General features: G+C 40.0%; 1 protein-coding gene across 1 annotated transcript; it reads right to left on the reverse strand.

Annotated features, from left to right (window-relative positions):
* Positions 1-421: 421 nt before the first annotated feature.
* slc39a8 (solute carrier family 39 member 8) lies at positions 422-21,303 on the reverse strand. The gene is made up of 8 exons (XM_062996009.1): positions 20,813-21,303; positions 20,581-20,740; positions 18,380-18,549; positions 8,435-8,557; positions 8,170-8,352; positions 5,769-5,973; positions 5,481-5,665; positions 422-1,207 (listed from the first exon to the last, which is right to left on the reverse strand). Exons 1-8 carry the CDS (start codon positions 20,966-20,968, stop codon positions 1,058-1,060), a joined length of 1,332 nt encoding a protein of 443 aa, XP_062852079.1. The 5' UTR covers positions 20,969-21,303; the 3' UTR covers positions 422-1,057.
* Positions 21,304-21,800: the final 497 nt, after the last annotated feature.

Here is a 21,800-nt window from a genome sequence, read left to right on the forward strand (position 1 = left end):
GATTATGCATCATTTACGAGTTTAACAGAATTAAAATAGGGGCAACACAGTGGCTCGGTGGGTGGCATTGTCACCTTACAGCAAGAAGGTCCTGGGTTCAATTCCCAGGTGGATTTGGGTCCTTTCTGTGTGGAGTTTGCATGTTCTCCACGTGTCCGTGTGGGTTTTCTCCGGGTACTTTGGTTTCCTCTCACAGTCCAAAGACATGCAGTCAGGTTAATAGGAGATACAAAAATTCCACTAGCTGTGTGTGAATGAAGGAATTCAAAATAACAATCCAAAATTCTAATTTGTTCATATTGTAAATATGTGGTTCTGATTGTAATGAAGACTGGTACATGAATAGTTTCTCCACTTCTTAAACTAACACTTGTGATAGTTGTATTCTTAATAAGTTTTTGCATCACATTTCTCTGCAGGCTTCTGACACACATAATAAATTTTATTGTCACAAGTTCAGCTGCTAATAAATCCGAACAGTGTTTATTACACATTCATGTTAGTGTGGTTAAACTATCTATCTATCTATCTATCTAAAAACAGTAAGCTTATTATTATTTTTTACAGTTTAGGAAACATATAGTGAAAGTAAAAATAAAAAAGTCCTTTTACCACAGTACAACAAAAATAGATCTTTTAAAGTTCCATGATTTTATAAAACAGCTGGAAAAGGAGTCAACTAAACCTTAACATGATCTTTTCCCCCATTCTGGTATTAAACTGTTGGTCTCTTGGCAGTATGAAAAGAACTAAAGTTAATCATTCCCATGGAGGTTTTGCTTAAACCAACAAAAGTGGTTAACTGTTCCACTGGATTTTTCTTACTGGTTCATTGTTAAGTAAAAACTACAGATCCTTAGTGTTGCAATTACCTGACTAAATACAAATCACTAAAAAAGTAATGCTGTATAAGAACAAACATTAGTTTTATAGTCAGAAACTTTAAAAGTAGGTCATAATAGTTTTTTACACAATTTCAGCACTAGGGTTAGGCTTGTATATCTGGCCAGTCAAAATAAACCCATGATTGTTCTCTCTTCTCTGTTGTCCCTCCGCTCTATCCAAAACTGATGTCCCCAGCAAATATGGTGATGAGGAGGATGATGGAAAAGCCAGATAGCAGGCCACCGTTTTGGAGCAGGAAGAATATGACTTTCTCTCTAGAGCCTTTGGCATGTGCAGACATTATTTCATTTATTTCTGGAAACTGAAAGAAACATTTTCAGACAAACAGATACAAATTTCAGACCTTCATACAGGTCATTTGATTAACCCTTGGTGCAAGCCTTCTAGCAGTTTAGTTACTGGGGCCTATGCCTTAAGTCAATTTATTATTCTTGCTTTACCAAAAATGTGCTGTTTAATCACTTGAAGCACTATTACAGTACATTTCAGAGATTTCAAACATGGCATAACCATAATTCTCTCTAGCTAACAGCAAACACAAAATATAGAACAATTAAAACTTTTTCTTAGTGCCAAATTTCATAATAGTTTTACCTCAGCAGTCTTTGTTTTCTTTCATTTGGTCTTTCCTGACCACTTTTATACCACTTGTTTCCCAGCCAAAACTGTAAGCTTGAAAAAGCTAGTCAAATGTGATGGACAATGCTTCTGGTCAGCGTTTATTCTGACCCTGGGTCTGGGCTAGCGTTATTTACCGCTATGCCACCCAAGAATCCAGGAGTGACACAAATCTTTAAATTACATACATACCATTTATTAACATCATTCACATTCTGACTGCTCTGCAAATGTCACTGTTAGAATATTTTAAATCAGGGGTGTCAAACTCATTCTCACCAGGGTCACATCTGCACTATGGTGGCCCTCAAAGAGCCGATTGTAACGTATCCCGTACTGATTGCAGTCTGCCATTTAAGTCTCGGACAATTTGTTGTTTTTCTTGGATGCTAAATTCTGTGTTTGGTGTCAAAATGGCAAATTTATACTGTATATTTATGATGTACAGTGTATCACAAATGTGAGTACACCCCTCACATTTCTGCAGATATTTAAGTATATCTTTTCATGGGACAACACTGACAAAATGACACTTTGACACAATGAAAAGTAGTCTGTGTGCAGCTTATATAGGAGTGTAAATTTATTCTTCCCTCAAAATAACTCAATATACAGCCATTAATGTCTAAACCACCGGCAACAAAAGTGAGTACACCCCTTAGTGAAAGTTCCTGAAGTGTCAATATTTTGTGTGGCCACCATTATTTCCCAGAACTGCCTTAACTCTCCTGGGCATGGAGTTTACCAGAGCTTCACAGGTTGCCACTGGAATGCTTTTCCACTCCTCCATGACGACATCACGGAGCTGGCGGATATTCGAGACTTTGCGCTCCTCCACCTTCCGCTTGAGGATGCCCCAAAGATGTTCTATTGGGTTTAGGTCTGGAGACATGCTTGGCCAGTCCATCACCTTTACCCTCAGCCTCTTCAATAAAGCAGTGGTCGTCTTAGAGGTGTGTTTGGGGTCATTATCATGCTGGAACACTGCCCTGCGACCCAGTTTCCGGAGGGAGGGGATCATGCTCTGCTTTAGTATTTCACAGTACATATTGGAGTTCATGTGTCCCTCAATGAAATGTAACTCCCCAACACCTGCTGCACTCATGCAGCCCCAGACCATGGCATTCCCACCACCATGCTTGACTGTAGGCATGACACACTTATCTTTGTACTCCTCACCTGATTGCCACCACACATGCTTGAGACCATCTGAACCAAATAAATTAATCTTGGTCTCATCAGACCATAGGACATGGTTCCAGTAATCCATGTCCTTTGTTGACATGTCTTCAGCAAACTGTTTGCAGGCTTTCTTGTGTAGAGACTTCAGAAGAGGCTTCCTTCTGGGGTGACAGCCATGCAGACCAATTTAATGTAGTGTGCGGCGTATGGTCTGAGCACTGACAGGCTGACCCCCCACCCTTTCAATCTCTGCAGCAATGCTGACAGCACTCCTGCGCCTATCTTTCAAAGACAGCAGTTGGATGTGACGCTGAGCACGTGCACTCAGCTTCTTTGGACGACCAACGCGAGGTCTGTTCTGAGTGGACCCTGCTCTTTTAAAACGCTGGATGATCTTGACCACTGTGCTGCAGCTCAGTTTCAGGGTGTTGGCAATCTTCTTGTAGCCTTGGCCATCTTCATGTAGCGCAACAATTCGTCTTTTAAGATCCTCAGAGAGTTCTTTGCCATGAGGTGCCATGTTGGAACTTTCAGTGACCAGTATGAGAGAGTGTGAGAGCTGTACTACTAAATTGAACACACCTGCTCCCTATGCACACCTGAGACCTAGTAACACTAACAAATCACATGACATTTTGGAGGGAAAATGACAAGCAGTGCTCAATTTGGACATTTAGGGGTGTAGTCTCTTAGGGGTGTACTCACTTTTGTTGCCGGTGGTTTAGACATTAATGGCTGTATATTGAGTTATTTTGAGGGAAGAATAAATTTACACTGTTATATAAGCTGCACACAGACTACTTTTCATTGTGTCAAAGTGTCATTTTGTCAGTGTTGTCCCATGAAAAGATATACTTAAATATCTGCAGAAATGTGAGGGGTGTACTCACTTTTGTGATACACTGTATATATAGATTTATATTGTACTTCTTTACCACAGACATGGCCTCATAACACAACAGACGTAACGGTTTTTCTTCTTAAAGCACAAACTTGTATTCACTTTTCCATCTTTTATTAAATTATCTTCCTTCTGCTTCAATTTTCTCTTCTTATAAATTCTAGGATTATTTGTAAATATTTCTCAACATCACTTGTTGGAAAACCGCCTCAGTTAAACGCTGATGTGGAAACACTGCCATCTAGTGCAGGATGCGATCACTTTAGGGGCATGCATTGTGGAAGATGCAGTTTATGTACGATTTTACAGTGTATTTTAAGTAGGGCTGTCAAACGATTAAAATTTTTAATCGCGATTAATCTCAGAATTTCATATAGTTAATCGCGATTAATCGCATTAAAAAAAATCTGTGTAAATGTTATAGAAAACAAGGATTTTTAAGTGAAATGTTACAATTACAATGGTGAACACATTTTATGCTAAATGTACTAATGTTAAAAACTGCTGGGACAAGAGAAAACTGTAAGGGAGTTTTATTCACTCACATACTAGGCAGTAATACTATCCAATGGTTTAATGGACGTTTCTACACGAACTGAGTGTGTTTAGACTAGGGTGGCCAGATTCATAGTAACAAAAAAAATTCATTACACCCCAAAAAGCCGGACATCTTATTAGGAACAGGGGGACATGCTACTGCAACACACAGAATGAATCCAGAACCCATATAACAGTTTTTGACCAATTTAAGCAAGAATTATATAACAAATGACTGTTTTACTCACTAAATGTTGTGTCTTTTCATATTTAGGTCCGTTCATCGCTGCCTCAAAAGTTTACTTTTTGGCATTTTCACCGCGTTCCTGATCATGAGAGCTGAGTGATTGACTCAGGTAGCGGTGTTTACAAAACAGAGAGGGCGGGCGAAATTCAACCACCCAATCACAGACTAGCATTTAGAGGGCGGACCTTCTCCGATTGGCCAGTGGTAGCTCTATAAGGAGTCAAATGAGGCTGTTAAACCAATGAAATACAAAGCATTTGTTTCGACATGTACCTGAGCCAATGGTAAATAATATTGATCAAAAATGAAACCAGTTCACTCCAAAAGGAGGATTTTTAAGTGTCCGTCCTAGCGTTACGTGAATGGAGGACTGGCAGCTTCTTTATTATGCAAGTGCATTACTACGACACTACCACGCTCGGTAACATTATGTTAACAAACTGCAAATAAAAAACGGTGGCAAGTCCGACATTAAAACGTTTGTTCTACCAGTCAAGTCTCAACATGAACTAGAATTTGCGTTAACGGCACTAATTTTGATAATCGCGTTAAATTGAGATTGCGTTAATGCGTTATTATCGCGTTAACTTCGACAGCCCTAATTTTAAGACAATCATATCAGAGTTATCATCTTTTAAGTTCTCGCTAAGTTTGACATGTGTTATAAATAAATACAATTAAACAATTTGATTTGAGCAACAAACAATTCATATTTTCATTCAGTATTTTTAATGAGCTTCTGCCAAACAGTTGAAATGATTACAAAAATGATGCGTTTCATGTAGGATTTTTCAGCAGCTTGCTTCGAGTTGACATATAGGTGAGAAAGGCAGTTTTCTTAAAACCGCAGTGTCATCTACCATAATTTTTGAGTTTAACACATGTCAACCAAGGAGTAGATACAGCCCAGACAAGATTATTTAAATACAGCTTATTTTTACCCAAGTATTTAGACTCAAAGTAAGCTCAACCACATGGAGCAGACCATTCAAGGTTTAATAGGTAAAAACAGGCTGACCGACAGTTTTAGGCTGGTGCACCAAGGGGTTAATAATTGAAGACAATACTCTTAATACTATATTGACTTACCATGTCTGCAAGAGCAATGTAGAGAAACATTCCACCAGCGATAGCAAAAATGGCATTCGGAGCAAAGTTGCTACCCAACACAATGCCCAACACCAAACCCAGATAACAACTCATAGCCGAGAGCAAGTTAAAGAACACTGCTTGACGCACACTCATGCCAGAGCTCAACAGGATTACAAAGTCACCTAGACACAAAGACAGAAACAAAAGAGAAACCAGGCCAGTTAGGAAGAAACACAAATGTAATTAATATTCTTGACATTTTGGGTTGTGTAGTGTGTATTTAACCTAGTTCATGAGGAAACTCCTCACAAACAATGGCTATGGAGGTGCTAAAGCCAGTGAGGAGAGAGACTGTGAAGGAGACTCCGATAGCCAGTCCATCTATGAAGTTATGCAGTGCATCACTCAGGGTGATCATCCAAGCCAATGTTTTTATATCTGACCCACGTTCTCCTCGCAGCCAGCGACATGCTAACAGCATGCATGTCTCCTAAACACAGAAAGAGGCACAAATATGAATATAAATGCAGCCATTGAGTGGTAGTTTTAAGACAGGATGTTGTATAAAAGCAAGCATACAACCACTGGGTTGTACCAAAGAATTCAGTGCGGAACTGTTATAAGTGGCCACTTTTATAAAAGGTCAGTTAATTAAATGCCTGCTAAGCTAGAGTTTCCATTTTTAACTGTGCTGTGATCAAGTGCTGTTACTGTATAGTTGACTAAGTGCATTAAGTAGCAACTGCTGCACAAAATGATATACCATACCAGCGTATGTATCAAGCTCACAAGGTGCTAAAGGTACAATAATTGCCTGCTCTCCTTTTAAACAGTACAGATTATAGATTGGCTTTTCAAGGCCAAGTAGCAGCATGGAAGCCTAACACCAACATGCACGTATCTAAGTATTAGATAAAGGCACACCACAATTGGGCGTTGGTGCAGTGGTAATCTATTCTCTTGGGTAATAAAATACAATGAAATGTTACTGACTGTAGTCCATCTATTTCTCTACATATCTTTGTAGCCTGCTTTAATCCTGTTCTTCAATGGTCAGGACCCCCACAGGACCATTACAGAGCAGGTATTATTTAGGTGGTGAATCATTCTCAGCACTGCAGTGACACTGACATGTTGGTGGTGTGTTAGTGTGTGTTGTGCTGGTGTGAGTGGATCAGACAGAGCAGTGCTGCTGGAGTTTTTAAATACCGTGTCCACTCACTGTCCACTCTATTAGACACTCCTACCTAGTTGGTCCACCTTGTAGATGTAAAGTCAGAGACGATCGCTCATCTATTGCTGCTGTTTGAGTTGGTCATCTTCTAACCTTCATCAGTGGTCACATTACACTGCCCACAGGGCGCTGTTGGCTGGATATATTTTTGGTTTGTGGAATATTCTCAGTCCAGCAGTGAGAGTGAGGTGTTTAAAAAACTCCATCAGTGCTGCTGTGTCTGATTCACTCATACCAGCACAACAGACACTAACACACCACCACCATGTCAGTGTCACTGCAGTGCTGAGAATGACCCACCACTCAAATAATACCTACTCTGTAGTGGTCCTGGGAGAGTCCTGACCATTGAAGAACAGCATGAAAGGGGGCTAACAAAGCATGCAGAGAAACAGATGGACTACAGTCAGTAATTGTATAACTACAAAGTGCTTCTATATGGTAAGTGGAGCTGATAAAATGGACAATAAGTGTAGAAACAAGGAGGTGGTTAATATTATGGATGATGGGTGTATAGGCTAACAGTTGTTGTGGGGCTGTTTGTGTTTAAACTGGGCCTCTTAGTTGCACTAAAGCGAACTTATATTGCCATATATGAGTGTTCAGCACTCATTGCCATTACTGCTGGAATCACCAGTGGTGCTATCAGCCTGTCAGGCATCTGCATCAAGACATGAATGGCTATTTCTGAGAATGGGGATGGTTGAAACCCCACAATGAATTGGTGTCCTGTCCGAGGTGTGTTATTGCATTGCATCCGGTGATTCTGGGGAGACTGGACCAGCTGCAACCCTGAGCAACATAAAGCTGTGGTCAAACATAAAAATAAAATGATATTGGTTTTCTAAAGACCACAGTATGCTTTTAACTTGTTATTAAGACCTGAGCTGAGTTGGTACACACCAAGCAATACCTCACTAAACTTTTTGAGGCTGAATGGAAGTGAATTTCTGTAGCCATATTACAAACACATTTCCAGATGGGTGGAGGCTGTTCAAGCATAATAACACCCATTATTTTGAATGGGATATTTTGGTGTTTGGTGTTTACAAACTTTAACTCTACAAAAAAGATTAGACATGACCTCTGGTATTTAAAATACCAGGGTAAGACACAAAGCTTAGGTGTAAATCAGGACAACTCAGACAAGCAGCAAATCATAAAAATGTGATAAAGAAAGAATGTCAAGGCTGATCTAAAACCTGAAGACTAAACGGAAAAGCTGTTACACGTGTTTATAAAAGTTCAGAGTATCCTGCTGTTTTCTGTTAATCATTAGTCATCGCTGCTGATAGTTATAAATCAATGCACTGTGGCTCAGACACAAAATAAATATAAAATACAAGCTGAGAAATAAAGATTTGCAAACCTCTGGTTAATATGTCTCCAGCCATGAAATACTTGTAAAAAATAAGGAATTTGATGCTGATACAAACGAGCAGTCAGAGTTACCTGTTCATTGACTGGACCACTGGTTGGCGACTTTGGCTCCTCACTGGAATCACTTGGTATGGTTTCACCATGGTTACTGTTTGTAATGATTTCACTTTTGTCATTGTTGATGACATGGTCATTGCTGAAGCTGGTGATGGTGACATCACTGGTTTGCAGTGAAGGAAAGTGACTGTGGCAATTCTAAGAAAGAGATATGAAGATTCCACATGTACACTGATCAAAACCCTTTATGAGAGTAATCCAGTCATGGCTGAGCCCTTACCTCGGAATCTGCTTTGAGTGCTATTTTTAGGACCCGTTCAGTAAAGAATAGAAGGTAGAATCCTCCAAAAATCCCAACTGCCTTTGACACATAGTTGTCAGTTTTCGGGTTAAATCCAAGCGCCTGTAAATTCAGGTAAAACAAAAGACTTAAACTTTTAAATTTACTTGTAATTGTTTAATAATTTAAGCTTACTCAGACTACTTTATATATATAGTGCTGGACAATAATTCGATATAGATATATATCGCGATAGAAAATGTTTCAATAACGGTGATATGATTTTTAAACAAATTCGATCGATATGCATTACGTCAGTGCGTGATGACGTACGCCACAGGCACGAAGCCGGTGCTCAGCGTTACCGCTCTGATTACACTCCGCTACAACACGGTGGATATTAGCGACTAAATGAGTTCAACAGCGGTGAGTGAACGAGCATCCACAGTCAGGGGCGGAGCCGGGGGTGGCCGCTTTGCCGGTGTTACTTTTTTGCAGAAGCATTTTTGCTCGCAGGTGTTCTCACAGGGACGCAATTCAACAGCGCACGTCAAGCATGTAGTTCTCCACCAAAACAGTGCAGTAACACATTTAACATAAATGTCAACCACCAACACTATTACAGAAGAAGTACTACTACTGAGTACTAATACTACTGAGTACTAATACCAGTTATTAATACAACTATTATTAGTTGTGGCGCTCGACGACGGGATATTTGCGTTCCAGTGTTGCCAGATTGGGCGATTTCAATGCTGATTTAGCTTAATAGTGTTGGTCAGAATGTATCATATTCTTGAAAGAAAATTAAAATTGGTTTTCCATGCATTCACACTAGCATGTTCTGGGGTTCAGATGAGTCTCATCAGTACACACAAGTCTGCAGTCAAATGATGAAGTATTGCAAAGGAATATCTTTAAAATTCTGTTAAGGTTATAGGCTATATTTTAGTTTTTCACAGGGAAAATGAGAAAAAATAAAAAGCTTATTATGCTTGGCTTGATGTAATTCCACATGGCACTCACTGCCATAGGTAAATGAGTGAGTGACCAAAACACTACTGGATCAACAGCCACTAGCCTAGGGTGGCCACATTCATAGTCACAAAAAGGAGGACAATACACCCAAAAGTAGGGCATCATACCAGGAACAGGGGGACATGATACTGCAACACACAGAATGAAACCAGAACCCATATAACAGAGTTTTTAACAAATTCAAGCAAGTTTTTGGCAGTTTTTCTGACATTTGTATTATTCATATCGATATCGGAATTATATCGTATCGACCGAAATTAGGAGTTATATCGTGATATAAATTGTAGCCATATCGTCCAGCCCTAAATATATATATATATACAGTATATATATATATATATATATATATACACATACATACACTACCGGTCAAAAGTTTTAGAACACCCCAATTTTTCCAGTTTTTTTATTGAAACTCAAGCAGTTCAAGTCCAATGAATAGCTTGAAGTGGTACAAAGGTAAGTGCTGAACTGTCAGAGATTAAAAAAAAGTGAGGTTACCCTATACTGAAAAATAATGTACAGTACATTTCAGAATTATACAAAATGGCCTTTTTCAGGGAACAAAAAATGGTTAACAACTTAAAGCTGTTCTGCAGTAATGGAGGTTGATCAAGCCTTGAAAGTTGGTGCTACCAATTCCTATAGGTCTTCCAATTTTTCTTGATTGCTTACAACACCCTCTATAAAATTAGTGTTGGAACACACTGTGGTACCATACCCTTGTGAGCATTATTTGAACAGTATTGTTCTGCAGAAAGTATTGTGTTGTTATAAAAATGGCAAAAAAATGCAATTAACAATGGAAGAGAGACAGACCATCGTAACACTTAAAAATGTAGGCCTTTTCTATAGAAAAATTGTGAAAAAAATCTAGTTGTCAGTGAGTACAGTTTCCTTCACCATCAAAAGGCACTTAGAAACTTGGGGAAACTCTGACAGTAAGAGGTCTGGCAGACCCAAAGCCACAACAGAATTAGAAGACAAGTTTCTGAGAGTCAACAGCTTGCGTGATAGGCGGCATACAGGACAACAGCTTCAAGCACAGCTTAATAGTGGTCGTAGTAAGCAAGTCTCAGTTTCAACTGTGAAGAGAAGACTTCGAGTTGCAGGTTTGACAGGTTGAGTTGCAGCAAGAAAGCCATTGCTAAGATGTCAGAATAAGAAAAAGAGGCTTGCCTGGGCCATGAAACACCACCGATGGACTATTGAAGACTGGAAGAAGGTTTTATGGACTGATTAATCAAAAATTGAAATCTTCGGTTTATCACGCAGGATTTTTGTACGCCGTAGAGTAGGCGAAAGGATGGTTCCTCAGTGTGTGACATCAACTGTCAAACATGGAGAAGGAAGCGTGATGGTCTGGGGCTGTTTTGCTGGATCCAGGGTCGGTCACTTGTACAGAGTGAGAGGCACCCTGAACCAAAACGGCTACCACAGCATTCTGCAGCACCATGCAGTACCCACTGGGATGCGCGTAGTTGGTCAGGGGTTCATCCTACAGCAAGATAATGACCCAAAACATAAGTCCAATCTTTGCCAGAACCTTTGGAAAAAAGAACAACATGGTAAGCTTGAAAACATGGAGTGGCCAGCACAGTCTCCAGATTTAAACCCCATTGAGTTGGTTTGGGATGAACTGGACAGAAGAGTGAAAGCAAAGCAGCCTACATGTGCCACACATTTATGGGAACGTCTGCAACAGAGTTGGCAAGAACTTTCTAAAGAATATTTAATTTCCACTGTAGAAAGAATGCCACGAGTGTGTTCAGCTGTTTTATCTGGCAAAGGTATCTACTTAAATGAATCAAACTTTTATAATACATTTTGGTTTATAAATTAATTCCATGATTTATTTTTTTTAACTTCAGTTGTTTTTTTGTTCTATGTCTTAATTTCAGAGTACAATAAGACATTAAACTGCATAAATTTCAATAAAAAATTGAAAAATTGGGGTGTTCTAAAACTTTTGACCGGTAGTGTGTATATATATATACAGTGTATCACAAAAGTGAGTACACCTCTCACATTTCTGCAGATATTTAAGTATATCTTTTCATGGGACAACACTGACAAAATGACACTTTGACACAATGAAAAGTAGTCTGTGTGCAGCTTATATAACAGTGTAAATTTATTCTTCCCTCAAAATAACTCAAAATACAGCCATTAATGTCTAAACCACCGGCAACAAAAGTGAGTACACCCCTAAGAGACTACACCCCTAAATGTCCAAATTGAGCACTGCTTGTCATTTTCCCTCCAAAATGTCATGTGATTTGTTAGTGTTACTAGGTCTCAGGTGTGCATAGGGAGCAGGTGTGTTCAATTTAGTAGTACAGCTCTCACACTCTCTCATACTGGCCACTGAAAGTTCCAACATGGCACCTCATGGCAAAGAACTCTCTGAGGATCTTAAAAGACGAATTGTTGCGCTACATGAAGATGGCCAAGGCTACAAGAAGATGGCCAACACCCTGAAACTGAGCTGCAGCACAGTGGCCAAGATCATCCAGCATTTTAAAAGAGCAGGGTCCACTCAGAACAGACCTCGCGTTGGTCGTCCAAAGAAGCTGAGTGCACGTGCTCAGCGTCACATCCAACTGCTGTCTTTGAAAGATAGGCGCAGGAGTGCTGTCAGCATTGCTGCAGAGATTGAAAAGGTGGGGGGTCAGCCTGTCAGTGCTCAGACCATACGCCGCACACTACATCAAATTGGTCTGCATGGCTGTCACCCCAGAAGGAAGCCTCTTCTGAAGTCTCTACACAAGAAAGCCCGCAAACAGTTTGCTGAAGACATGTCAACAAAGGACATGGATTACTGGAACCATGTCCTATGGTCTGATGAGACCAAGATTAATTTGTTTGGTTCAGATGGTCTCAAGCATGTGTGGCGGCAATCAGGTGAGGAGTACAAAGATAAGTGTGTCATGCCTACAGTCAAGCATGGTGGTGGGAATGCCATGGTCTGGGGCTGCATGAGTGCAGCAGGTGTTGGGGAGTTACATTTCATTGAGGGACACATGAACTCCAATATGTACTGTGAAATACTGAAGCAGAGCATGATCCCCTCCCTCCGGAAACTGGGTCGCAGGGCAGTGTTCCAGCATGATAATGACCCCAAACACACCTCTAAGACGACCACTGCTTTATTGAAGAGGCTGAGGGTAAAGGTGATGGACTGGCCAAGCATGTCTCCAGACCTAAACCCAATAGAACATCTTTGGGGCATCCTCAAGCGGAAGGTGGAGGAGCGCAAAGTCTCGAATATCCGCCAGCTCCGTGATGTCGTCATGGAGGAGTGGAAAAGCATTCCAGTGGCAACCTGTGAAGCTCTGGTAAACTCCATGCCCAGGAGAGTTAAGGCAGTTCTGGGAAATAATGGTGGCCACACAAAATATTGACACTTCAGGAACTTTCACTAAGGGGTGTACTCATTTTTGTTGCCGGTGGTTTAGACATTAATGGCTGTATATTGAGTTATTTTGAGGGAAGAATAAATTTACACTGTTATATAAGCTGCACACAGACTACTTTTCATTGTGTCAAAGTGTCATTTTGTCAGTGTTGTCCCATGAAAAGATATACTTAAATATCTGCAGAAATGTGAGTGGTGTACTCACTTTTGTGATACACTGTATATATACAGTGTATCACAAAAGTGAGTACACCCCTCACATTTCTGCAAATATTTCATTATATCTTTTCATGGGACAACACTATAGACATGAAACTTGGATATAACATAGAGTAGTCAGTGTACAGCTTGTATAGCAGTGTAGATTTACTGTCTTCTGAAAATAACTCAACACACAGCCATTAATGTCTAAATAGCTGGCAACATAAGTGAGTACACCCCACAGTGAACATGTCCAAATTGTGCCCAAATGTGTCGTTGTCCCTCCCTGGTGTCATGTGTCAAGGTCCCAGGTGTAAATGGGGAGCAGGGCTGTTAAATTTGGTGTTTTGGGTACAATTCTCTCATACTGGCCACTGGATATTCAACATGGCACCTCATGGCAAAGAACTCTCTGAGGATGTGAGAAATAGAATTGTTGCTCTCCACAAAGATGGCCTGGGCTATAAGAAGATTGCTAACACCCTGAAACTGAGCTACAGCATGGTGGCCAAGGTCATACAGCGGTTTTCCAGGACAGGTTCCACTCGGAACAGGCTTCGCCAGAGTCGACCAAAGAAGTTGAGTCCACGTGTTCGGCGTCATATCCAGAGGTTGGCTTTAAAAAATAGACACACGAGTGCTGCCAGCATTGCTGCAGAGGTTGAAGACGTGGGAGGTCAGCCTGTCAGTGCTCAGACCATACGCCGCACACTGCATCAACTCGGTCTGCATGGTCGTCATCCCAGAAGGAAGCTGACGCACAAGAAAGCCCGCAAACAGTTTGCTGAAGACAAGCAGTCCAAGAACATGGATTACTGGAATGCCCTGTGGTCTGACAAGACCAAGATAAACTTGTTTGGCTCAGATGGTGTCCAGCATGTGTGGCGGCGCCCTGGTGAGAAGTACCAAGACAACTGTATCTTGCCTACAGTCAAGCATGGTGGTGGTAGCATCATGGTCTTGGGCTGCATGAGTGTTGCTGGCACTGGGGAGCTGCAGTTCATTGAGGGAAACATGAATTCCAACATGTACTGTGACATTCTGAAACAGAGCATGATCCCCTCCCTTCGAAAACTGGGCCTCATGGCAGTTTTCCAACAGGATAACGACCCCAAACACAACCTCCAAGATGACAACTGCCTTGCTGAGGAAGCTGAAGGTAAAGGTGATGGACTAAACCCAATTGAGCACCTGTGGCGCATCCTCAAGTGGAAGGTGGAGGAGTTCAAGGTGTCTAACATCCACCAGCTCCGTGATGTCATCATGGAGGAGTGGAAGAGGATTCCAGTAGCAACCTGTGCAGCTCTGGTGAATTCCATGCCCAGGAGGGTTAAGGCAGTGCTGGATAATAATGGTGGTCACACAAAATATTGACACTTTGGGCACAATTTGGACATGTTCACTGTGGGGTGTACTCACTTATGTTGCCAGCCATTTAGACATTAATGGCTGTGTGTTGAGTTATTTTCAGAAGACAGTAAATCTACACTGCTATACAAGCTGTACACTGACTACTGTAAGTTATATCCAAGTTTCATGTCTATAGTGTTGTCCCATGAAAAGATATAATAAAATATTTGCAAAAATGTGAGGGGTGTACTCACTTTTGTGATACACTGTATATATATACAGTGTATCACAAAAGTGAGTACACCCCTCACATTTCTGCAGATATTTAAGTATATCTTTTCATGGGACAACACTGACAAAATGACACTTTGACACAATGAAAAGTAGTCTGTGTGCAGCTTATATAACAGTGTAAATTTATTCTTCCCTCAAAATAACTCAATATACAGCCATTAATGTCTAAACCACCGGCAACAAAAGTGAGTACACCCCTAAGTGAAAGTTCCTGAAGTGTCAATATTTTGTGTGGCCACCATTATTTCCCAGAACTGCCTTAACTCTCCTGGGCATGGAGTTTACCAGAGCTTCACAGGTTGCCACTGGAATGCTTTTCCACTCCTCCATGACGACATCACGGAGCTGGCGGATATTCGAGACTTTGCGCTCCTCCACCTTCCGCTTGAGGATGCCCCAAAGATGTTCTATTTGGTTTTGGTCTGGAGACATGCTTGGCCAGTCCATCACCTTTACCCTCAGCCTCTTCAATAAAGCAGTGGTCGTCTTAGAGGTGTGTTTGGGGTCATTATCATGCTGGAACACTTCCCTGCGACCCAGTTTCCGGAGGGAGGGGATCATGCTCTGCTTCAGTATTTCACAGTACTTATTGGAGTTCATGTGTCCCTCAATGAAATAAAACTCCCCAACACCTGCTGCACTCATGCAGCCCCAGACCATGGCATTCCCACCACCATGCTTGACTGTAGGCATGACACACTTATCTTTGTACTCCTCACCTGATTGCCGCCACACATGCTTGAGACCATCTGAACCAAACAAATTAATCTTGGTCTCATCAGACCATAGGACATGGTTCCAGTAATCCATGTCCTTTGTTGACATGTCTTCAGCAAACTGTTTGCGGGCTTTCTTATGTAGAGACTTCAGAAGAGGCTTCCTTCTGGGGTGACAGCCATGCAGACCAATTTGATGTAGTGTGCGGTGTATGGTCTGAGCACTGACAGGCTGACCCCCCACCTTTTCAATTTCTGCAGCAATGCTGACAGCACTCCTGCGCCTATCTTTCAAAGACAGCAGTTGGATGTGACGCTGAGCATGTGCACTCAGCTTCTTTGGACGACCAATGCGAGGTCTGTTCTGAGTGGACCCTGCTCTTTTAAAACGCTGGATGATCTTGGCCACTGTGCTGCAGCTCAGTTTCAGGCTGTTGGCAATCTTCTTGTAGCCTTGGCCATCTTCATGTAGCGCAACAATTCGTCTTTTAAGATCCTCAGAGAGTTCTTTGCCATGAGGTGCCATGTTGGAACTTTCAGTGACCAGTATGAGAGCGTGTGAGAGCTGTACTACTAAATTGAACACACCTGCTCCCTATGCACACCTGAGACCTAGTAACACTAACGAGTCACATGACATTTTGGAGGGAAAATGACAAGCAGTGCTCAATTTGGACATTTAGGGGTGTAGTCTCTTAGGGGTGTACTCACTTTTGTTGCCGGTGGTTTAGACATTAATGGCTGTATATTGAGTTATTTTGAGGGAAGAATAAATTTACACTGTTATATAAGCTGCACACAGACTACTTTTCATTGTGTCAAAGTGTCATTTTGTCAGTGTTGTCCCATGAAAAGATATACTTAAATATCTGCAGAAATGTGAGGGGTGTACTCACTTTTGTGATACACTGTATATCCCCACTGCCAGGTTGCCACTGTTGGGCCCTTGAGCAAGGCCCTTAACCCTCAATTGCTTAGACAGTATACTGTCACAGTACTGTAAGTAGCTTTGGATAAAAGCGTCTGCTAAATGCTGACAATGTAAATGAAATGTAATCCTAACAGATAGTGACCAACAGATCATGATTTTTAAATCAGTTCTCTGGGTGTTTGGTGCAGGGCATTACCCTCACTACTACATACACCAACAAGCTGTCCCTAATGTGAAAACAGACTCTTAATTTCCACTAAAGTTGTTTGAAATGATGTCTGACTCTGTAATAATTCCTTAATAGATAATATCTAAAATATATTTTAAGACTTAGATATACAAACATAGCCGAAAATTGGTTAGCTGGCATTTTGTTAAAATATGGACCACTCTTTTACAAGCAAGACACAAAAGGCCAGTTCAATGTTCCTTCTGGGATGGAGAAAGACCTTCTGGACTAATATGCTTGTGGACAGAATAAACTAAATAAGAGCTGTTTTGAAAGTCACACCAAAACTGTGTTTATAGGAGAAAACAGAGCATTCAAAGAATACAGAGCCCTGGAAAACATAGTAATTGGTCAGTTTTGGGGTTGCTTTAGATACATCTCACTGTAAGAAAGCTACCAGAAGAGAAGTGTAGGAATCTTATTCAGAACTACAGAAGCTATGATAAGCTATGATATAAAATGTTATAAAATATTAGTTTAAGGGTACCAATATTGCTTTTTTTGAATGCAGGTACACTTAAATAATGTGCTTTGTCAGTTTTAATCGAAAACGTCCATTCACAAATTAAAAGTAAAGATTCTGTTCTATTTACAGTAAAATAAAGAATAATGTATACGGGTGATTCTTCAATTGGGGGAACTTTTACGTCCCTAAATTATAAATTTGTGTTAAAAATACTTTATTACAAAACAAATATTTTAGGTATTAAACAGATCATTCATTGCATCACTAAAAAAAATTACATACCAAAATAATTATGATTTAAATTTTTTATGATTTAAACATCAATATTTTGCTACTTTGGCCTTGTCCCCAACCCAGACTTTAAAACTTCTCTGCTCTAATAAAATGCTAAAAAGTGATCAATTCATTATAAAAATCACAATATGAGTTTTATAATAACTTAAAAAGAAACAAAATGTAAATTTTTTTTTCCATATTTGTATAACCTATGCATATTTTTGAGCAATATATTACTGTCCCCAGCATTATCGTCATTACCGCAACAGTGTATGGTTTCTGTAGGGACTCATTTGAAGGTTTATGTTGTAACCATGGAAACAAAGACTTGCAAGGAAGCACATGCCAGCCATGAGAGAAGATTGACATTTTAATGTCTGGAAATGTGAGTAATTTAATCATGTATTCCTCCTGATCATAGAGCATATTTATTCATTACCATTTACATCAGTATGGCAGTACTTTACCAAAAAAAAAGAAATTTACACATTATTTATATGTATTTAAAGTGCATCTTGTACTAGCTGTTGACTAGCTTTAGCAAATCCATGGCCTTGCTAGTTTTTTTCTTAAAAAAAGTAAAAATTGTCATTACCGCAACACGTCATTACCAACACATAATGACATTTTGCTATGCCACTTCGCAAATAAATATGAAATATTCAAATTCTATATAAGCTCAATTGTAGCCATCATTAAATCTTTGCTTTAGCATTATCTTGACATAATTAAACCTAAATTATTCCTAATTTTATTTTTCAAAAGTTAAGATGGTCAAAAGAGCCCACAACTGAAGAATCACCCATACATAAGAATTCTGTCAGTTTCAACTTAAGTTAGAGAAAATGTAGTTTTGTCATTAAAATTAAGGGTGACATTTTAAGGTTAGGTGGAACAATCTGTGGTTTTACCCCCTAAAAATCTCAAATACTTTTTCTTTTTTTCTTAAAAGATCAGTGAAATTCAGAGGTTCTTTTTCACAGTGAAGTTGTTTTGTATTCCCCAATCTTCACATTTCCTTCTTACCTCAGGAATAAGTTGTAGAACTGCATTGGAGAATAGTGTTCCTATGGCCAACCCAATAAAATAGGTTAGTAGTTTTGGAAAGTAGGATTTCTTAGTTAAGGGAATTAGGAGTAACCCCAACAGAGAGGCCAAATTAATTATTGTCACAGCCAGAAAGCCATAACCCCAAACTGTAAAAAAGAAAAAGATAACAAAACAGGGCATGACATATTACTGATATGGCAGTCGTGATATCATATCTTACTGAAGTCTGATAAAGTATTAGGTTTAAAGGACCATCCTGGCAGTAAATCAATGCTATTAATTGATACTTACCTCCACATAGACTTATCAGAGATTTATGACCAATCTCATATGACACAGAACAACAGAATGTCTAAATGTAAAATAAAAATATATTCATGAATAAAAAGTGTACCATTTTTTTCCACTGGGATTTTGGTAGTGTTTACTACATGAAAGCACTAATCTTGTTTGTTTATTTGTATTTTAACATCATGTTTTACACACTGGTCACATTTATGACAGGAAAGGTAATTACTGGTTACACAAGATTCAAGTTCAAGCCTTTAATGTCAAACACAGTCAACCCTCGCAGACACGTGGAGAACATGCAAACTCAACACAGAAAGGACCTGGACCACTCCCCCTGGGAACTGAACCCAGGACCTTCTTGCTGTGAGGCAACAATGTAGTTTTTTCACTGTCTGTCGCCTCACAGCAAGAAGGTCCTGGGATGATTCCCAAGTGGAGCGGTCTGGGTAGTTTGCATGTTCTCCCCATGTCTATGTGGGTTTTCTCCAGAAGCTCTGGTTTCCTCTCACAGTCCAAAAACATTTAAGTGAGGTGAACTGGCAATACAAAATTGTCCATGACTGTGTTTGACATTAAACTTGTGAACTGATGAATCTTGTGTAACGAGTATGTTCTGTCTTGAATGTAACCAAAGTGTGTAAAACATGACATTAAAATCCTAATAAATAAATAAATAAAACAAGTACTGGTCAAACATGTTTACTATTTCTAAAAAACACCAATTCTATTTGAGCACATAATAATATTGCATTTTTGCAGTGTCACAAATGCTTTGTCAGTTCTGCAAATACTGATGCTTCACTCTGAATTAATCTTTTATGCATGATCCCAAAAATGTGCTTTAACACAGGTAGCTGCCATTCTCATCACACAGTTTAAAAGAGTGACTCTGAATGAACTAATATATTAGAGCTGAGAGGGTTAAAACGGATAATACACACCCTACACCACAGAAACATAAAAATATATATAACATTTCTTAATCTCATAAAAGCTTCCTAGAAATGCGACACCTTTTGCAAATCAATTTAAAATTTTTATCTTATTATCAAGTAGTGTGAGTTGTGTACTACAAGTAAGTTTAGTACACATTGCTTTTTTTCTCGACAATGTAGAAATTCTTGTCTGTGGTAAGCTCTGAGATACAGTGTTTATGTTGCAAAATGTTGAAAAATGTCTTGAATTGACATAATGACAAACTATCCTGGTCAGGACTCTCCCATGACCACTACAGAGTAGGTATTGGTAGGTATATGTATCATTCTCAGCACTGCAGTGACACTGACATGGTGCTGGTATGAGTGGATCAGACACAGCAGCGCTGCTGGAGTTTTTAAACACCTCACTGTCACTGCTGGACTGAGAATAGTCAACCAACCAAAAATATCCAGCCAACAGCGTCCCATGGGCAGCGTCCTGTGACCACTGATGAAGGTCTAGAAGATGACCAACTCAAACAGCAGCAATAGATGAGCAATCGTCTCTGACTTTACATCTACAAGGTGGACCAACTAGGTAGGAGTGTCTAATAGAGTGGACAGTGAGTGGACACGGTATTTAAAAACTCTAGCAGTGCTGCTGTGTCTGATCCACTCATACTAGCACAACACACACTAACATACCACCACCATGCCAGTGTTACTGCAGTGCTGAGAATGATTCACCACCCAAATAATACCTGCTCTGTGGTGGTCCTGTGGGGGTCCTGACCATTGAAGAACAGGGTGAAAGCAGGCTAAAACGTATGTAGAGAAATAGATGGACTACCGTCAGTAATTGTAGAACTACAAAGTGCTCCTATATGCTAAGTGAAGCTGATAAAATGGACAGTGAGTGTAGAAACAAGGTTTTGTTATGGCTGATCAGTGTATGTTATAGGCACTAACCTTGGGCATTCATGGTTTGGGTCTCAGGGGTCATGTAGGGACAGGGGGGCATGATGACCTGAGTAAGAAGAGCTGGGCACATGAGTTCTAACTGATGCACAGTTACTTCAGATACATTAGAGAGCCCAAATTCATCCAGAAGAGCCAACACTGACAAACACTGCAGAATATAATCACAGTACAATTAGTATGTTAATCATATATCAGTTAAACATAACCAGTGTTGATATACCTCACTGTTGTTCACTGGAGTCTCCCCGGTGTCTACTGATGCTGCTGAAGATAAGCGGGAGGTCATGAGGTACAGAAAATTCTCCAGATTTGTCGTCGAAAGAGAGCCATTTTCTCCATAAAAGTTTAAAAGTTCCTGAAAATGACTTCCACCCATATTCCGAAACGAAATAAATAATACAAACTATAAATGCTGCATTAAAATAGCTGAAGGCTGAAAAGCGATAGCGAGCTGAATAAACTGGTAGTCCGGATGTTTGGTGTGCGTTCAACACCAACGCGAGCACTTTATGTCCTCATTTATCTCCTGTCGTCCGAACAAAGTCTGAATTTACCATAGTAATGAGAGACAATAACGCAGTTTTACATCACCTGCGCTTGCCACTCCAGCTCCCATACAGCAAATATGTATCGCTAGATGTAAAAAAAAAAAATACAACCATGTGGCTCTCCTTCTTACTGGTAAATCTCTATACCTGTAGCCTCAGCGGGCTCGACCATGTCAAAGGCTTCTTTGTTACAGTAATTCCACCTCTCATGTAACATACGGACATACTGAATGGACCATTCTACAGCACCTGCAGGTTACTTTTATTATTTGATTCCAAAAAAAGTTCCATCACGTATGCAATTTAGTATAACTGTAACTTTTTGGAATAAAAAAAAACAAAAAAAAAACTACCATATTCGATAGAAAGTTCAAACCACAGTCAGTCAAGTGTTTTCAAGTGAAGTGAATATCAGATGAAAAAGGTAAACCTATCATCAAGTTTACATGCACCTAAATAATCCATTTACATTGACATTTTCGGAATTTGGCAGACGCTCTTATCCAGAGTGACTTACAGTAGTGCTTCCATAGTAAACATTATCTTACTCTAGTTTAAGTGGGGCGGCTCGGTGGCTAAGTGGGTAACACTGTTGCCTCACAGCAAGAAGGTCCTGGGTTCAATCCCCAGGTGAGGCGATCCAGGTCCTTTCTGTGTGGA

This window comes from Trichomycterus rosablanca, chromosome 5, assembly GCF_030014385.1.
Source record: "Trichomycterus rosablanca isolate fTriRos1 chromosome 5, fTriRos1.hap1, whole genome shotgun sequence".
Lineage (NCBI taxonomy): Eukaryota > Metazoa > Chordata > Actinopteri > Siluriformes > Trichomycteridae > Trichomycterus > Trichomycterus rosablanca.